The 17743-nt window shown below is 41.8% G+C and overlaps 1 protein-coding gene across 9 annotated transcripts in view; it reads left to right on the top strand.

The window, feature by feature from the left end:
- AOPEP (aminopeptidase O (putative)) overlaps positions 1–17743 on the top strand; it is a 432382-nt gene that overhangs the window by 83142 nt on the left and 331497 nt on the right. For all 9 annotated transcript variants that reach the window (XR_008686140.2, XR_016037874.1, XM_055427422.2 and 6 more), the window contains exon 3: positions 3542–3708. Coding sequence is in view for 7 of the 9 variants with exons in the window: in XM_055427422.2 (XP_055283397.2) it covers positions 3542–3708 (167 nt within the window). In the remaining 2 variants the exon portion in view is untranslated. The remainder of the gene's footprint in view (positions 1–3541; positions 3709–17743) is intronic.

Raw genomic sequence — 17743 nt, forward strand, 5'->3', positions numbered from 1 at the left:
CCACACTAGGTCTTCGTTGCTGCATGCCAGTTTTCTCTAGTTGGGGTGTGCGGGCTTTTCATTGTAGTGATTTGGGTCATACAAGCCACCCTGATACCATGTGGGAGGGGACTCCACAGGGGTGTGAATACCTGGGGCAGGAGTCATTGGGGTCCGTCTTGAGAGCTGGCTACCTCAGGGAGGCCTTCCCTTTCTTCTCCTTCTTTAGTGAATCACTGAGTCTTTCTGATGCATCCTCTGCACTGTTTTCTCACATCTGTATGTGTGCATGCTAAGCCGCTTCAGTCATGTCCAACTCTGTGACCCTATGGACTGTAGCCCCCCAGGCTCCTCTGACTGTGGGATTCCTCAGGCAAGAATACTGGAGTGAGTTGCCATGCCCTCCTCCACGGGATCTTCCCAGCCTAGGGATCGAACCTGCGTCTCTTATGTCTCCTGCATTGGCAGGAGTATTCTTTACCACTGACTCCACCTGGGAAACCCCTTCTCACACGTGACCTCATCTCAGATCTGATAGTTTCTTCTGGAAAGAGGTATGGAGGCTGTGGAGGAAGGCTTAGGGACCTCATACCTAAGGGCACAGGTGGAATGCATAATAATATGCCAGCAGGGCCTCCAACCCAAACTTACAGGAAGAAGAAAAGCAAACGTTGTGGCAAGCCAGTCTTTTGGGGAGAATTTGCTCCGTGTGCAGACAAGGGAAGACCTGTAACACCAGAGTCTCCCTAGGGAAGTTAGGTGCTGAGTGTAAGAGCAACAGAGCACAGATAAAGCACAGATGCTTTCCCGAAGTACCCGAAGACTTAAAACCATAATATGGGGTCAGCTCCCCCTTCTTCTCCCCAGAGAAAGTCTTAGGGAATCTCCAGACAAGGGTCTCCCACTTCCCTGTGAGCATCACAAATAGGCTTATCTCCACAAGTCTTCTTAGACTGGAAGTGGATTCCAAGAGTTCATGAGCTGACAGACATCGTGGAGTCCATTCTGCTTTAGTAAGAAAGGAAGCGTTGATTCCCAGTGTCTGTCACTGTCAGAGGAAGAGTTATGCCTGCCATTCGGCCAGGGGCAACATACTCTGTTTCCACTGATGATGCTTTTCTTCTTGGGATCCTTCTCTATGATGGACTTTTTGGAAAAAAACGGGTAGAATTTTCAGAACTAAGCATGCCTTGACCCCACCTGCCTAAGCTATTTGAGCTGCTACAGCATCCCCCACCAGGCACCCACAACCAGTGGCCCCAGCTAGGAGGAGGTAGTTTTAGGGGGACTTCATCATTAGGTCCTCAACTGCCTGAATTAACTCAGGCTCAGTCGATTAACCAGGATCCAAGAGCACCGGGGTGGGAGCTCAGTACTCCATGAAATCGATGGGAGACCCTGGGCCTTCCATGAAAATTTGCTTTTGTTCTTGGATCTGTGATTCTGGGATACAACCATGGGTTTTGGGCCAGAACAGACAGACAACTGAAGTCACATACCTGCCCCCATCCCCATTTTGCATGTGACTCAGAGAGGTCAGGTTTTTTTCCATAGCCATTTAATGAGCTGGTAACCCAGCCAGCAAAGAGTTGGACACGACTGAGTAACTGGACTGAACTGAACTGAACCCAGCCAGGGCTAGTCTTCTGAATGTCTAGTCTTCTTTCTCTACCTCATGTCAAATCTGTGAGTAACTGTGGCATATACACTTCTAGAAGGCAGACTACCTATTTGCTCTAAGGTCCATTTTCTGCTCTTATTATCTTCTCTTGATGACAAGGAACCTAATTTCCCAGGCTCCCTTGTCTTCTGACTTCCTGTCAGGTTTGGCCAAGGCAGGGCATTGATGGAACACTTGGGAACAGGAGTTGTTAGCAAGCAATAAACAATTTCCTGGGCTTCTCTGGTGGCTTAGATGGTAAAGAATCTGCCTGCAAAGCAGGAGATCTGTGTTTGATCCCTGGGTCGGGAAGTTCCCCTGGAGAAGGGAATAGCTATCCACTCTAGTATTCTTGTCTGGGGACTGAGAGACTAACACACACACACACACACACACACACACACTCACACACACACACACTCACACACACACACATTCACACACTCACACACTCACACACACACACACACACACACACACACACTTTCCTCTCCTCTTTCTGCTTATTTTGGTGTCTCTAGCAATGACTGAGTCTCTGGTCCCTGCACCCATTGAACATTCTCCACTGTGATTCTGGCTTCTGTCAAACGACTCCTGTTGCTGTAAGCCCAGAATACTCAGTAACAGCAGCTCCTCCAACCCATGGAGTCACAGCTCCTTACCACTGTGGCTAATCTCTGGGTTGCATCCCTGTCTGCTGTTTGGTTTCTCGGTACTTCTATTACTTCTAGGACCAGTCCCCTAAATTAAATTACCTCTGTTTATTAAGACCTACACTGGTTTGTGTTTTCCTTCCTGGACCCTGACTGATGGAGTGGGGTCATCATTCTGTGTGTTCTTGCTCGCTGTACTGGTTTGTGTTTTCCTTCCTGGACCCTGACTGATGGAGTGGGGTCATCATTCTGTGTGTTCTTGCTCGCTGTAAGAATACAATAAATCTTCAGTCATAATAGTGTTAACTATTCTAAAAAGGAAAACCAGTTTATGCAAGAGAGGTGGCACTCCACTTTTATCATTGACTTCATAAATCCAGCTGATTAAAACTATATCATATTTGCCATAACTCTTGAAAAACAAAAAGTAGAAACATTTTCCTAAGACATCTTCCCAAGGGTCAGTCTGTGCCTTCTACTCAGTGGTGTTAAAAGAATAGATTTCTTTGATCTCAGAGATTTTTTTCCATTTCTCTTTGTGACTTATGGAAGGGATTATTCTTGGTGTGTGCAGGTTTGTATTTTTTAATTGTAGCAGCATGGGCCCCAATGTCATGCTATTGGTTTCTTATACTTGCTTTGGTAACAACTCTGCTCTTGGCCTTCCCATCACAAGCCTGGTTGTTGTGACCTACAGTCCTGTTTATATGCCAACCCCTGTTCTTGGCCTCCGCACAAGGATTCCCACAAGGGTTCCATTTGAGATGGTGGTTTCCAAGATTGGGGTTATCTGCCCGCCAGCACTGCATTTGAGACCACCAGCTTGTTTTTCCAAGTATTAATATCTCAGTATCACTAAACATATTTTCTTTTCCAGAATATTTTCCAAAAGTTTTGTAAGAATGTCTCTAAAACTTTTTTGTTTTGAAGGCCTAAGGGGAAGGGCAAGGTAATGTAAATTTTAACTTGGCAGACTAGTATTTAAAACTTTATCCAAAAAATATTTTTCCCCTTAGAAAAAAAACTCTCTTTACATATTTAAGTAATTCATTTGGGAGAAATAACCACTCGGCCAGTCACATAGCCCTTGGCAGATGTCAGTTCAAGATGCTTTGAAACCAATAAACTACAAAGTCTCAGATAATTTCTCTTTGAAAGCTCAACTTAACATTTGCTACCATGGTGGTAAGGAAAGTGACAACTCATTTTAAAGATTCTCCGCCTTTGTTTCTTTGTCTTTCTTCTGCAGGCCATGTGTTTATACTGTGGGATCTCCCATAAACAACAGGGCCCTTTTTCCATGCCAGGAGCCACCCGTTGCCATGTCAACATGGCAGGCTACAATTCGAGCAGCTGCATCCTTTGTTGTTTTAATGAGCGGGGAGAATTCTGCAAAGCCAACACAGCTTCAGGAAGGTACTGTACATGTGTTCCATGCTTCTTTATGTATTGCACACATGTTGGACCCAGGAACCCAATACACAGGGTTTTTCTCAGCTTTAAAAGAGCTCCTTTATTAGCTGGGTTGGACTGAACATGATATAAAACATCCTGCCAGAGAAAACACCAGGGGATGGGGAAGGGCACTTGGGAGCCTGCACATGGCATGTGGGGCTCTTCATGCCAGAGTTATCAATTCTTAGATCATTAAGGCATTTCCTTTACCTGATGGTTTGTGGACCATAAGTGGGTGGTCTTGGTTGAAGACTTTCTGGACAGGCAAGTGTGTCATGGAAACACCATTACAGTTGAGTTGTTTGTGTTTTGGTCATGGAGCCTGTACAGGGTTATTTATTATGCTGAGCAATAGTTCTCCTGTTGGCTGCCCACTGGAGTTGTCCTGGTATTGCTCTGTTCTTACTCTATTGGGCCATGAAGTTTTGAGTCAAAGGGGTGTAAGAAAGATGGAAGGCAGGTACTAATGCATCATCAAGGTTTTCCCTGTGAATTTCCTACTTGTGGCAGTAATTGACACTTGCATTTGAGATCTGGAGCTTGTTGATGCCAGGTGAAGTTTTTGTAATTGTAATATTTCTTCATCTAAATATGGTGTCTCCGTCCCCCATTTATTATAGAAACTTTAAAATTTACAAAAAGTAAAAGTAAAATTAATTTTAAAGAAAATGATTGCTAACATTTTGTAGCATTTCCCTCTGGTATTTAAAATCTATGTATATAGTATATATTGTCATTTCAAAATTGCCAGCAGAGCATATAGCAGTTTTCACTTACAATATATCTTGTATGTCTTTCCATACATTAATTATTTTTAAAATTAATGATTTCAATGTATGTATAATATTTTATGAGTATATCAGATTTTATTACATTTCAAAGGTTTTTTCTTATTATAAATAATGTCACATTAAATTTCTGAGGAGATAGTTTGTATAAACTTAGAATTATTGAATCAAAAGTTTTGAACCTGTTGAAGGCTGTTGGTACTTATCTCAAGTTGTCTTTCAGAAAAGGTTGTGACAATTTACATATCCATCAGTAGTTATGAAGGCCCCCTCATCCTTGGAGTTTCACCCATCTGATAGGCAAGAGAAGGTTTCTTTTTAATTTGGATTACCTTGATTATCAATGAGCTTTCATATGTCCTTAGCCATTTTCATTTCCTATCTGTTAATTTCCTTTGCCCATTTGTATACTGAGATGTTAGTGAGGTTTCCAAAAGTTTTTTTTGTCTTTTAGTTTGATTGGATCTTTTAAAAATAAAGTTATTGGGGCTTCCTGGTTAGTGACCACATGGATACATGGGGAGAACGGTACCCCTGGAGAAGGCATGGAAGTTCCATGCTATTTCTCACATACCTTGCCCTGTGCAGTTTTCCATCTGGCTGTTCCTAAGTTGACTGTCCACTGGTCATTAAACCCAGCAGACAAGTGCTCAGGTCTGTTTCTTCAGGTCTTCATTTCATTATGGAGGCTCTTGTGTTCCATTAAACTTCTACTACATAAATCTGTAATCTGTTCTCCCATTTTAAAAAAATAAAATGAAATGGAGATATAATTTCTTATATTTGTGTATTTTTCTCAATTTTTAGTATACTTTTTAATTTTATAGAATATTTCTGATGTATAAGACATTTTAATTTTTACGTAGTCAGATATGTCAGGTTTCTCTTGGGAAGTCTTTCTTTGCTCTAAGATTCACCTGTTTTATTCTAATATTTTTATCTAATTTTAATTTATTTTTTAGTAACTTCACTCTTTAATCTGTTTGTAGTTTAATCTGGTCACTGTTGTGAAATAAGGACTGTTGTTGTTTAGTCACTAACTTATGTCTGCCTCTTTGAGATTCCCAGGGACTGTAGCACTTTCTGTCCTTTGCATGCCCACCTTTGCATGAAATGTTCCCTTGATATCTTTAATTTTCCTGATGAGATCTCTTGTCTTTCCCATTCGATTGTTTTCCTCTATTTCTTTGCATTGATCACTGAGAAAGGCTTTCTTATCTCTCCTTGCTATTCTTTGGAACTCTGCATTCAGATGGATATATCTTTCCTTTTCTCCTTTGTCTTTCACTTCTCTTCTTTTCACAGCTGTTTGTAAGACTTCCTCAGACAACCATTTTGCCTTTTTGCATTTCTTTTTCTTGGGGATGGTCTTGATCACAGCCTCCTGTACAATGTCATGAACCTCTATCCGTAGTTCTGCAGGCACTCTTTCTATCAGATCTAATCCCTTGAATCTATTTGTCACTTCTACTGTATAATCATAAGGGATTTGATTTAGGTCATATCTGAATAGTATCAACAGATAACAATTTTCAACAAACTGTGGAAAATTCTTAAAGAGATGAGAATACCAGACCACCTGATCTGCATCTTGAGAAATCTGTATGCAGGTCAAGAAGTAACAGTTAGAACTGGACAAGGAACAGACTGGTTCCAAATAGGGAAAGGAGTATGTCAAGGCTGTGTATTGTCACCCTGCTTATTTAACTTATACGCAGAGTACATCATGAGAAATGCTGGACTGGATGAAGCACAAGCTGGAATCAAGATTGCTGGGAGAAATATCAATAACCCCAGATATGCAGGTGACACCACCCTTATGGCAGAAAGTGAAGAACTAAAGAGCCTCTTGATGAAAGTAAAAGAGGAGAGTGAAAAAGTTGGCTTAAAGCTCAACATTCAGAAAACCAAGATCATGGCATCCGGTCCCATCACTTCATGGCAAGTAGGTGGGGAAACGATGGAAACAGTGACAGACTTTATTTTGGGGGGCTCCAAAATTACTGCAGATGGTGACTGCAGCCATGAAATTAAAAGACACTGGCTCCTTGGAAGAAAAACTATGACCAACGTAGACAGCATATTAAAAAGCAGAGACATTACTCTGCCAACAAAAGTCCGTCTAGTCAAAGCTATGATTTTTCCAGTAGTCAAGTATGGATGTGAGAGTTGGACTATAAAGAAAGCTAAGAGCCGAAGAATTGATGCTTTTGAACTGTGTTGTTGAAGACTCTTGAGAATCCCTTGGACAGCAAGGAGATCCAACCAGTCCATCCTAAAGGAAATCAGTCCTGAATATTCATTGGAAGGACTGATGTTGAAGCTGAATCTCCAATACTTTGGCCATATGATACGAAGAACTGACTCATTTGAAAAGACCCTGATGCTGGGAAAGATTGAAGGCAGGAGGAGAAGGGGATGACAGAGAATGAGATGGTTGGATGGCATCACCGACTCAATGGACATGAGTTTGAGTAAACTCTGGGAGTTGGTGAGGGTCAGGGAGGCCTGGCATGCTGCAGTCCATGGCGTCACAACGAGTCAGACATGACTGAGTGACTGAACTGAACTGAACTGAACCTAACTGACTAGTCTAAGGGTTTTCCCTACTTTCTTCAATGTAAGTCTGAATTTGGCAATAAGGAGTTCATGATCTGAGCCACAGTCAGCTCCTGGTCTTGTTTTTGCTGACTGTATAGAACTTCTCTGTCTTTGCTGCCAAGAATATAATCAATCTGATTTCAGTATTGACCATCTGGTGATGTCATGTGTAGAGTCTTCTCTTGTGTTGTTGGAAGATGGTGTTTGCTATGACCAGTGTGTTCTTTTGGCAATACTCTATTTGCCTTTGCTCTGCTTCATTCTGTACTCCAAGGCCAAATTTTCCTCTTACTCCAGGTATTTCTTGACTTCCTACTTTTGCATTCCAGTCCCCTATAATGAAAAGGACATCTTTTTTTGGGTGTTAGTTCTAAAAGGTCTTGTAGGTCTTCATCAGTTCAGTTCAGTTCAGTTCAGTCGCTCAGTTGTGTCTGACTCTCCGCGACCCCATGAATCACAGCACGCCAGGCCTCCCTGTCCATCACCAACTCCTGGAGTTCACTCAAACTCATGTCCACAGAGTCGGTGATGCCATCCAGCCATCTCATTCTCTGTCGTCCCCGTCTCCTCCCGCCCCCAACCTTTCCCAGCATCAGTCTTTTCCAGTGAGTCAACTCGTCGCATGAGGTGGCCAAAGTATTGGAGTTTCATTTTTAGCATCAGTCCTTCCAATGAACACCCAGGATTGATCTCCTTTAGAATGGACTGGTTGGATCTCCTTGCAGTCCAAGGGACTCTCAAGAGTCTTCTCCAACACCACAGTTCAAAAGCATCAATTCTTTGACGATTAGCTTTCTTCACAGTCCAACTCTCACATCCATACATGACCATGGGAAAAACCATAGCCTTGACTAGACGGGCCTTTGTTGGCAAAGTAATGTCTCTGCTTTTTAATATACTATCAAGGTTGGTCATAACTTTCCTTCCAAGGAGTAAGCGTCTTTTAATTTCATGGCTGCAGTCAGCATCTGCAGTGATTTTGGAGCCCAAAAAAATAAAGTCTGACACTGTCTCCACTGTTTTTCCATCTATTTCCCATGAAGTGATGGGACCAGATGCCATGATCTTTGTTTTCTGAATGTTGAGCTTCAAGCCAACATTTTCAGTCTCCTCTTTCACTTTCATCAAGAGGCCTTTGAGTTCCTCTTCACTTTCTGCTATAAGGGTGGTGTCATCTGCATATCTGAGGTTATTGATATTTCTCCTGGCAATCTTGATTCCAGCTTGTGCTTCTTCCAGCCCAGCGTTCCTCATGATGTACTCTGCCTATAAGTTACATAAGCAAGGTGACAATATACAACCTTGACGTACTCCTTTTCCTATTTGGAACCAGTCTGTTGTTCCATGTCCAGTTCTGACTGTTGCTTCCTGACCTGCATACAGGTTTCTCAAGAGGCAGGTCAGGTGGTCTGGTATTCCCATCTCTTTCAGAATGTTCATAGAACCATTCAATTTCAGCTTCTTCAGCATTACTGGTCAGTGCATAGCCTTGGATTACTGTGATATTGAATGGTTTGCTGTGGAAATGAGCAGAGATCATTCTGTCATTTTTGAGATTGCATCCAAGTACTGCATTTCGAACACTTTTGTTGACTATGATGGCTACTTCATTTCTTCTAAGGGATTATTGCCACAGTAGTAGATATAATGGTCATCTGAGTTGAATTCACCTATTCCAGTCCATTTTAGTTTGTGTTTTACTACTTCCAATTTGCCTTGATTCATGGACCTAACATTGCAGGTTTCTATGCAATATTGCTCTTTACAGTATCGGACTTTACTTCCATCACCAGTCACATTCACTAATGGGTGTTGTTTTGCTTTGGCTCCATCTCTTCATTCTTTCTGGAGTTATTTCTCCACTGATCTCCCGTAGCATATTGGGCATCTACCAATCTGGGGAATTCATCTTTCAGGGTCCTATCTTTTTGCCTTTTCATTCTGTTCATGGGGTTCTCAAGGCAAGAATACTGAAGTGGTTTGCCATCCCCTTCTCCAGTGGACCATGTTTTGTCAGAACTCTCTACCATGATCCATTTGTCTTGGGTGGCTCTACATGGCATGGCTCATAGTTTCACTGAGTTAGACAAGGCTGTGGTCCATTTGATCAGATAAAGGACAGAAATGGTATGGACCTAACAGAAGCAGAAGTTATTAAGAAGAGGTGGCAAGAATACACAGAAGAACTATACAAAAAAGATCTTCATGACTCAGATAATCATGATGGTGTGATCACTCACCTAGAGCCAGACATCTTGGAATGTGAAGTCAACTTGGCCTTAGGAAGCATCACTATGAACAAAGCTAGTGGAGGTGATGGAATTCCAGTTGAACCATTTCAAATCCTAAAAGATAATGCTGTGAAAGTGCTGCATTCAATATGCCAGAAAATTTGGAAAACTCAGCAGTGGCCACAGGACTGGAAAAGGTCAGTCTTCACCCCAATCCCAAAGAAAGGCAATGCCAAAGAATGCTCAAACTACTGCACAATTGCACTCATCTCACACACTAGCAAAGTAATGCTCAAAATTCTCCAAGCCAGGCTTCAACAGTACATGAACCATGAACTTCCAGATGTTCAAGATGGTTTTAGAAAAGGCCAAGGAACCAGAGATCAAATTGCCAACATTTGTTGGCTCATAAAGACAGTGAGTGAATTCCAGAAAAACATCTACTTCTCCTTTGTTGACTATGCCAAAACCTTTGACTGCGTGGATCACAACAAACTGTGGAAAATTCTGAAAGAGATGGGAATACCAGACCAGCTGACCTGCCTCCTGGGAAATCTGTATGCAGGTCAAGAAGCAACAGTTCAAACTGGACATGGAACAATCGACTGGTTCCAAATAGGGAAAGGAGTATGTCAAGGCTGTGTATTGTCACCCTGCTTATTTAACTTATATGCAGAGTATACATTATGAGAAATGCTGGACTGGATGAAGCACAAGCTGGAATCAAGATTGAGGGAAGAAATATCAATAACCTCAGATATGCAGATGACACCACCCTTATGGCAGAAGCGAAGAAGAACTAAAGAGCCTCTTGATAAAAGTGAAAGAGTTGAGTGAAAAAGTTGGTGGCTTAAAACTCAACATTCAGAAAACTAAGATCATAGCTTCTGGTCCCATCACTTCATAGGAAATAGATGGGGAAACAATGGAAACAGTGACAGATTTTATTTCGGGGGGCTCCAAAATCACTGCAGATGGTGACTGCAGCCATGAAATTAAAAGACGCTGGCTCCTTGGAAGAAAAGCTATGACCAATGTAGACAGCATATTAAAAAGCAGAGACATCACTTTACTGGCAAAGGTCCATATAATCAAAGCTATGGTTTTTCCAGTAGTCATGTATGGATGTGAGAATTGGACCATAAAGAAGGCTAAGCCCTCAAGAATTCATGCTTTTGAATTGTGCTGGAGAAGACTCTTGAGATTCCCCTGGACAACAAGAAGATCAAACCCGTCAATCCTAAAGGAAATCAACCCAGAATATTCATTGGAAGAACTGATGCTGAAGCTGAATTTCCAATACTTTGGCCATGTGATGCGAAGAGCCAACTCATGAGAAAAGACCCTCATGCTGGGAAAGACTGAAGGCGAGAAGAGGGTGGCAGAGGATGAGGTAGTTAGATAGTATCACCAGCTCAATGGACATGAATTTGAGCAAACTCCATGAGATAGTGAAGGACAGGGAAGATTGACATGCTGCAGTCCATGGGGTTGCGAAGAGTTGGACACAACTTAGCGACTTACCAACAACCAGTGTATTTAATCAGCACCCCTATGAAGATATGGAACATTTCCGTTACCTAGAAATCCCCTTGTGCCTTTGCCATCCCTACTTGAGTGATTCCTTCCTAGCCCCACTGCAGTCAACCACTGATCTTATCTCCATGTCTATAAATTAGTTCTACCTCTCCTAAACATTCTTGTAAATTGAGTCATTTTATGTACTCTTTTGTGTCTGGCGTCTTTCACTTGACATGATTGTGAGACAGACTCACATTGTTGTGGGTATCAATAGTTATTCTTTTTAAACAGTTGATGAGTAATAATCCATTGTATGAGTAAACTAGTTTGTTTATCCACTCACCTGTTAATGGACATTTGAATTTGTCGTGTACATTATGAAAAGTATTCTATGAATACTTCTGTGTAAGTCTTTTTGTGGACAAAGGTTTTAATTTCTCGTGGGTAAATACCTAAGAGTGGAATTGCTGGTTCATAGAAATGTATTTTAACTTTGTATCTGGCAAACTATTTCCAAGTGATTCAGTTATTTTGTATTCCACCAGCAGTTCATGAGAGTCCAATAGCTGTGCATCTTTGCATACACTGGATGTTGTCGGTCCCTTTAATTTTAGCTCTAAACTGGGGTGAAATACTATCTTGTGGTTTTAGTTTGCATTACTCTGATAACTAATAATGGTGAGCAACTTTCATGCAATTATTGTATATGCCTTTAAAAAGTGTCTCTTCCAAGTCATTTTGTCGTTTTTTTATTAGATTATGAGAATTTATAACTTTATATATTTGATATTCCTTATATATTTGGTATTCTAGCCTTTAGTCAGATATGTGTCACAAGTATATTCTCCTAGACCGAATGGTTTGCCTTTTCATTTTTTATTTACACTTTATACCACTGATTTTCCATAGAGACATTTTATTCTTTAGTAATTCCATTATAGATTGTTACTGTAATAATCTTTGCAGTTCTTCCTTAAGCTGTTTTTGGTTACTTTGTTGTCTTTTGATCTCAGTCTGTTGTACTGTTTGAGCCAGTTGTCTTCTCACGGCTTTTTTTTTTCTTTCAGTTCTATCAGTTTGTTGCTACCAGCCCAACTCCCTCCACCCTCATGCACAGGTGCTCAATCATGTAACCCCATGGACTGCAGCCCACCAGGCTCCTCTGTCCTTGGACTTTTCCAGGCAAGAATACTGGAGTGGATTGCCAGTTCCTTCTCCAGGCTTCTCATGGCTTTTTCTCTTTTTTCGTAGAAGTTATATCTTCATGTATCATCATGGGATGCCAGTATTCCACACTTCCAGTAGTAAATTCGTTTCTGAGGCATGTCCTTCTTCTGAGTCCTCAGAACAATATTTACTCTCACCTTTATTCTGCAGTACTTTTGCCCCATCATGCTCTTGGTTTTCCTCTCCGTGGTGTCTCAACAGACGGGATAAAGTCTGTGGATTTCCCTTAGCTCCATTCGCGTCCACTTCTGTGTTACCCGAAATACCCTCGGGTATTTCAAGGGTATTTCAGCAGACGACAGGTTACTTATGCACACGGCCCCTCTTGTGGATTGTCTAGTGAAGTTCTTTGGGACTTACACAGCATCTTTTTTCACCCTCCCTGGAGAAGGAAATGGCAACCCACTCCAGTGTTCTTGCCTGGAGAATCCCAGGCACGGGGGAGCCTGGTGGGCTTCCGTCTATGGGGTCACACAGAGTCGGACACGACTGAAGTGACTTAGCAGCAAGCATGTATTAGTCTTAGATACGGAGAAGGCAATGGCAAGCCACTCCAGTACTATTGCCTAGAAAATCCCATGGATGGAGGAGCCTGGTAGGCTGCAGTCCGTGGGGTCGCTAAGGGTCGGACACGACTGAGCGACTTCACTTTCACTTTTCACTTTCCACTTTCACACATTGGAGAAGGAAATGGCAACCCACTCCAGTGTTCTTGCCTGGAGAATTCCAGGGACGGAGGAGCCTGGTGGGCTTCCGTCTATGGGGTCACACAGAGTCGGACACGACTGAAGTGACTTAGCAGCAGCAGCAGCAGCTTGTTTCCCTGACTTGCTAAATTGATTGAGTAAATTCACCACTGTACAGAGGTCTCAAGCAGGCATCGATACCTGGACTCCTCCAGCCTCCATTTCTGGCTCACTTGTGATGATAACTAACTACACTTCCCAAGATGCAATGTTGGGAGTTTCATCTCCCAACTCCCACCTCAACAAGCCTACATACTTTCTCATTCATGATTTGGCCCTTGTAGTTCAGATGTAAAAGCTGTGTTTGGCAGTGTTTCTCAAATTTGAGCATTATTTTACTGTTTAGAGGGAAAAAGTTATCCTGATTCACCAGGGTTGACTTAAGTTATTTGTATTAGAATAATATTTTAAAAAGTATAAATGTAAGCTTGTAACTCTCATACGTCTGTAATGTCAAAATAAAATATAAATTAAATGCAGCCCAAACTGTTAAATCAATAAAATTCAAATAACTTCATTTTAATGTAATGATTATTATTTTGCTGAAATGAAAATGCTCCTTACAATATGTGTGTGGTGCTGACAGGTCCGTGAAGGTCCTTTTGAGGTTGTTGTTCCTGTTCTACCCTGAGCCGCGTGATGATCTTATTCTCCACCACTTTTCTTCCATATGCTGTAAAGCTTTTGCTTACACAGCATGCTCTGACGTCATTTAGCCTTTCCCCACCAAAAGCATCATTCTTATGTTCTTTTCTCATTATCACTCAGTAATTAAAGCAGTGCCACATGTCTGTGTGAAATCGTATACACTACTGCAGATGTGAACTCTGAAATTGTTTGACAGGACTCCTTTGTATCTGGATAATCCAGCCCACTGGCCAAATTCAGCCTACTGCCTGTTTTTGTAAATAAAGTTTTATTGGAATACAGCCATTGTCTATGGCTGCTTTGGTGCTGCAACCAGTATCAGTATCAGTTCAGTCGCTCAGTCGTATCCGACTCTTGGCGACCCCAGGAACCACAGCACGCCAGACCTCCCTCTCCATCACCAACTCCCAGAGTGTACCCAAACTCGTGTCCATTGAGTCGGTGATGTCATCTAACCATATCATCCTCTGTCGTCCCCTTCTTTTCAAATGAGTCAGCTCCTCGCATGAGGTGGCCAAAATATTGGAGTTTCAGCTTCAACATCAGTCTTTCCAAGAACACCCAGGACTGATCTCCTTTAGGATGAACTGGTTGGATCTCCTTGTAGTGCAAGGGACTTCTCCAACACCACAGTTCAAAAGCATCAATTCTTCAGCGCTCAGCTTTCTTTATAGTCCAACTCTCACATCTATACATGACTACTGGAAAAACCATAGCCCTGACTAGACGGACCTTTGTTGGCAAAGTAATGCCTCTGCTTTTTAATATGCTATCTAGGTTGGTCGTAACTTTCCTTCCAAGAAGTAAGCATCTGTAATCACCATCTGCAGTGATTTTAGAGCCCAGAAAAATAGTCAGCCACTGTTTCCCCATCTATTTGCATTAAGTGATGGGACCGGATGCCATGATCTTAGTTTTCTGAATGTTGAGCTTTAAGCCAACTTTTTCACTCTCCTCTTTCACTTTCATCAAGAGGCTCTTTAGTACTTCTTCACTTTCTGCTATAAGGGTGGTATCATCTGCGTATCTGAGGTTATTGATATTTCTCCCGGCAATATTTATTCCAGCTTGTGTTTCATCCAGCCTGACATTTCGCATGATGTATTCTGCATATAAGTTAAATAAGCAGGGTGACAATATACAGCCTTGACGTACTCCTTTTCCTATTTGGAACCAGTCTGTTGTTCCATGTCCAGTTCTCACTGTTGTTTCCTGACCCACATACAGGTTTCTCAAGAGGCGGGTCAAGTGGTCTGGTAGTCCCATCTCTCTCGGAATTTTCCACAGTTTATTGTGATCCACACAATCAAAGGCTTTGGCATAGTTGATAAAGCAGAAATAGATATTTTCCTGGAACTCTCTTGCTTTTTCGATGATCCAGCAAATATTGGCAATTTGATCTCTGGTCCCTCTGCCTTTTCTAAAACCAGCCTGAGCATCTGGAAGTTCATGGTTCACATATTGCTGAAGATTGGCTTGGAGATTTTGAGCATTATAGGGCCTGCACAACCTAAAATATTTACTAACTAGCCCTTTACAGAAAAAATCTTCTGACCCTTTCAATATCTATTTGAAGGTTATCATCAAAAATTAAAACAAGAATTGACTTTTAACATTTTCATAGAAATTTTTCATACCACCAAGAATATATCTGTGGATTTCTTTTTTTTTTTTTTCCAGAATCACTAATCAGGGTGTAGTTATGATAAGGTAGATGCTAATTGGGATTTACTTATATAAATCTTACACTTATGTGATACCTCAGAGTAGACTTTTCTGGTTCAAGCTGAGGGAGGATTGAGCTAGACCAGGAGAAAGAACTTTCTGCATCATATTGCATGCCTCCTGCAGCCCAGCAGCTGGGGTTTATCAGAGGACAACCAGGCAAGTGTGGTCACAACACCCTCTGCCCCAAATGGCTGTTCTGAGGATGGAATAATATCTCCAAATGTGTCTGTCCTCCTTGGAGAAAAAGGATATGTGGACACAAGATGCTATTACTTCCTTTCCAAGTCATGTTTTCTAGATTGGTGGATTGGTCTCATAGGACCTCCACTCTGTTGTGCACAATGCCCTTTAAAAGAATGAACTATCCTTGAAAACATGAGCAGCAAAATCCAACCCACAAGTCACAGTTTCCATCACAGCAACACGTCAACCTGATGAGTACATTTGCCAGGCATCAGCTGATTTCCCGAAAGAAGCAAAGCACCTGGGAGCAGCATAGTGTAATGAGGCAGATAACAGCGCCTGAAATGATAACAACCCCTGGGCAGGGGACGGACATCAGATGACGGACCTCTGAGTTCTTACTATGTGGGGGAAATCGTTCCTCCTGGCTATTTTAAAGACGACGGCTAATGGTTTAGATGGTAGTGTGATGACTGTCATTAAGAATTTTAGTAGCTGAGAAGTCACTATCCTTTTTCTCAACAAGGCTAAGTCAAAACCATAGATTCATTTTGACTCATTTGGCTCCTTAATATAACTTGCTCAGCATAATGTCATTTGGGCAGACAGAAATGTTAGCCCGTGTATTATTGTCAGCCTGCATTCCCTGCCAAAATGTAGCTAAACAATTAAGCTCAGAGACCCAATGCCCAGTACAGTGTTTTGTATATAACAAGTCCTCAATACCTGTTTGTTGAATAAATGTGTTCTCTGTAATCAAACAGATGTAATAGGTTCATGAAAGAAGCATTAAAAATCACTATTGATAGTAACAAAAATGATTTCAGGGTCATTCTTTTAGTTTTGCTTCTGATTGAAGTTTATACCTTTTCCCCAGGTTCAGTATATTTTAAAAGGAAAAAAAAATGGTGTAGTACGTCCTAATTTCCTCCTGCTTGGTAATTTTGTTGTTATTATTTGATTTTGTTTTATTTTTGCAGGGTCTACTTCCTAGGAAATTAAAAAAAAATAACACTCCAGTTATATTTTTCATGGGAAGCCACAAGTAAAGGAATAAGACTGACTAACTGAAATTTCTTCCAATTGTAGGAGAAAAAGCATATGAACAAGTGAAAGATGTTTTAAAAAAAATGATACGTGCCCTCGCTTAAGATCTGATTTCATTTTTCTGTGCAAAATTAGGAGTCTGTAGACATTACTTCATCCTGGGCAAAATGCTGCTCTCTGGTGTGCCCAATAGACCAGCTCCCTGACATTCTCTGTCTTGATTTTATGTGGGAAATTCCAGGGAAAAGCCAAGATTTCAGGGTCCGGACCCCGCCGTGTGCCATTGAAAACCAACTTTTCTTTCCTTTTGATGGCTCAAAATGAGCAATACTACTATTTAGACTGCTCCCACAGTATGAAACCAAGAATTATGTATGAGGAAATGGTGAATTAAAAGACATTTAGAAATGGTTATGATTAAGTGTTTTCACAAAGAGAGAATGCAAAGTAGAGAGAGCTCCTTGTTTCTCGAACTGAGTGTACATACATGTGTTTCAAGGGGCAGGAGTACAGAGTGAGCACACCTTTTCTCTTTTGAAAGCTACTGCTGATTGAGGACTGTGTTCTGCTCTGTTATATCTCTCATAAGGTCCCACATAATGCCCTGCACTTTCTAAACACCAGTTCATTCTTTTGTTTGTGACTTGCTTTTTGACTAGTTCTTGCTTGCCCTCCTAGTGTTGCACTTACCATATTTGACACACAGGGAAGTCATCGTGATTTCTTTTGGATAACCATGATTCCAGCAGGCCTGTGTCTTGTTGCTATGAATTTTTGTCTTAGGCTTGACATTCATGAATTTTCTCATGTGAGTAAAGTGCTAAAGCACACTCGTGACCCTCTGGCACAGAATGATTTGGTGACCAGTTTGCTCATCCACCTTGTATTTAAGTTTAAGGAAAACTAGCTTATCCACACAGGTCAGAGTGTGGGTGAGACTTGGCCCAACAAGCCTGGTGAAACGTATTCCTTTAGGTATTCCGTTAGCCACGAGGGAAAACCTCAGAACCAGTGGAGGTGCTTGTGTTCTGCGTTCAGTAGGTGGCGCTCTTCTACCTGATTCATGGGAATGATCTTGAAGGTCATCCCTCCTGGGTCTCCTGTGCCATAGGCAGTACCATGTTGCCAGGAAAGGAAACCTGAAGCCTTGCCGGGTGGCATCAGTGCCTGAGAAGCGGGTGGCATAATCTGGCGCATGGCCCTGGTCGGGCAGTGCTGGTTGCATACCGGCCCAGGGCGTCTTACTGTCTCCTTTGTTCTGGTGCCAGTTCCCGCC

Source organism: Moschus berezovskii, chromosome 7 (assembly GCF_049115385.1).
Source record: "Moschus berezovskii isolate FMDL1 chromosome 7, NW_MosBer_1.0, whole genome shotgun sequence".
In the NCBI taxonomy this organism is placed as follows: domain Eukaryota; kingdom Metazoa; phylum Chordata; class Mammalia; order Artiodactyla; family Moschidae; genus Moschus; species Moschus berezovskii.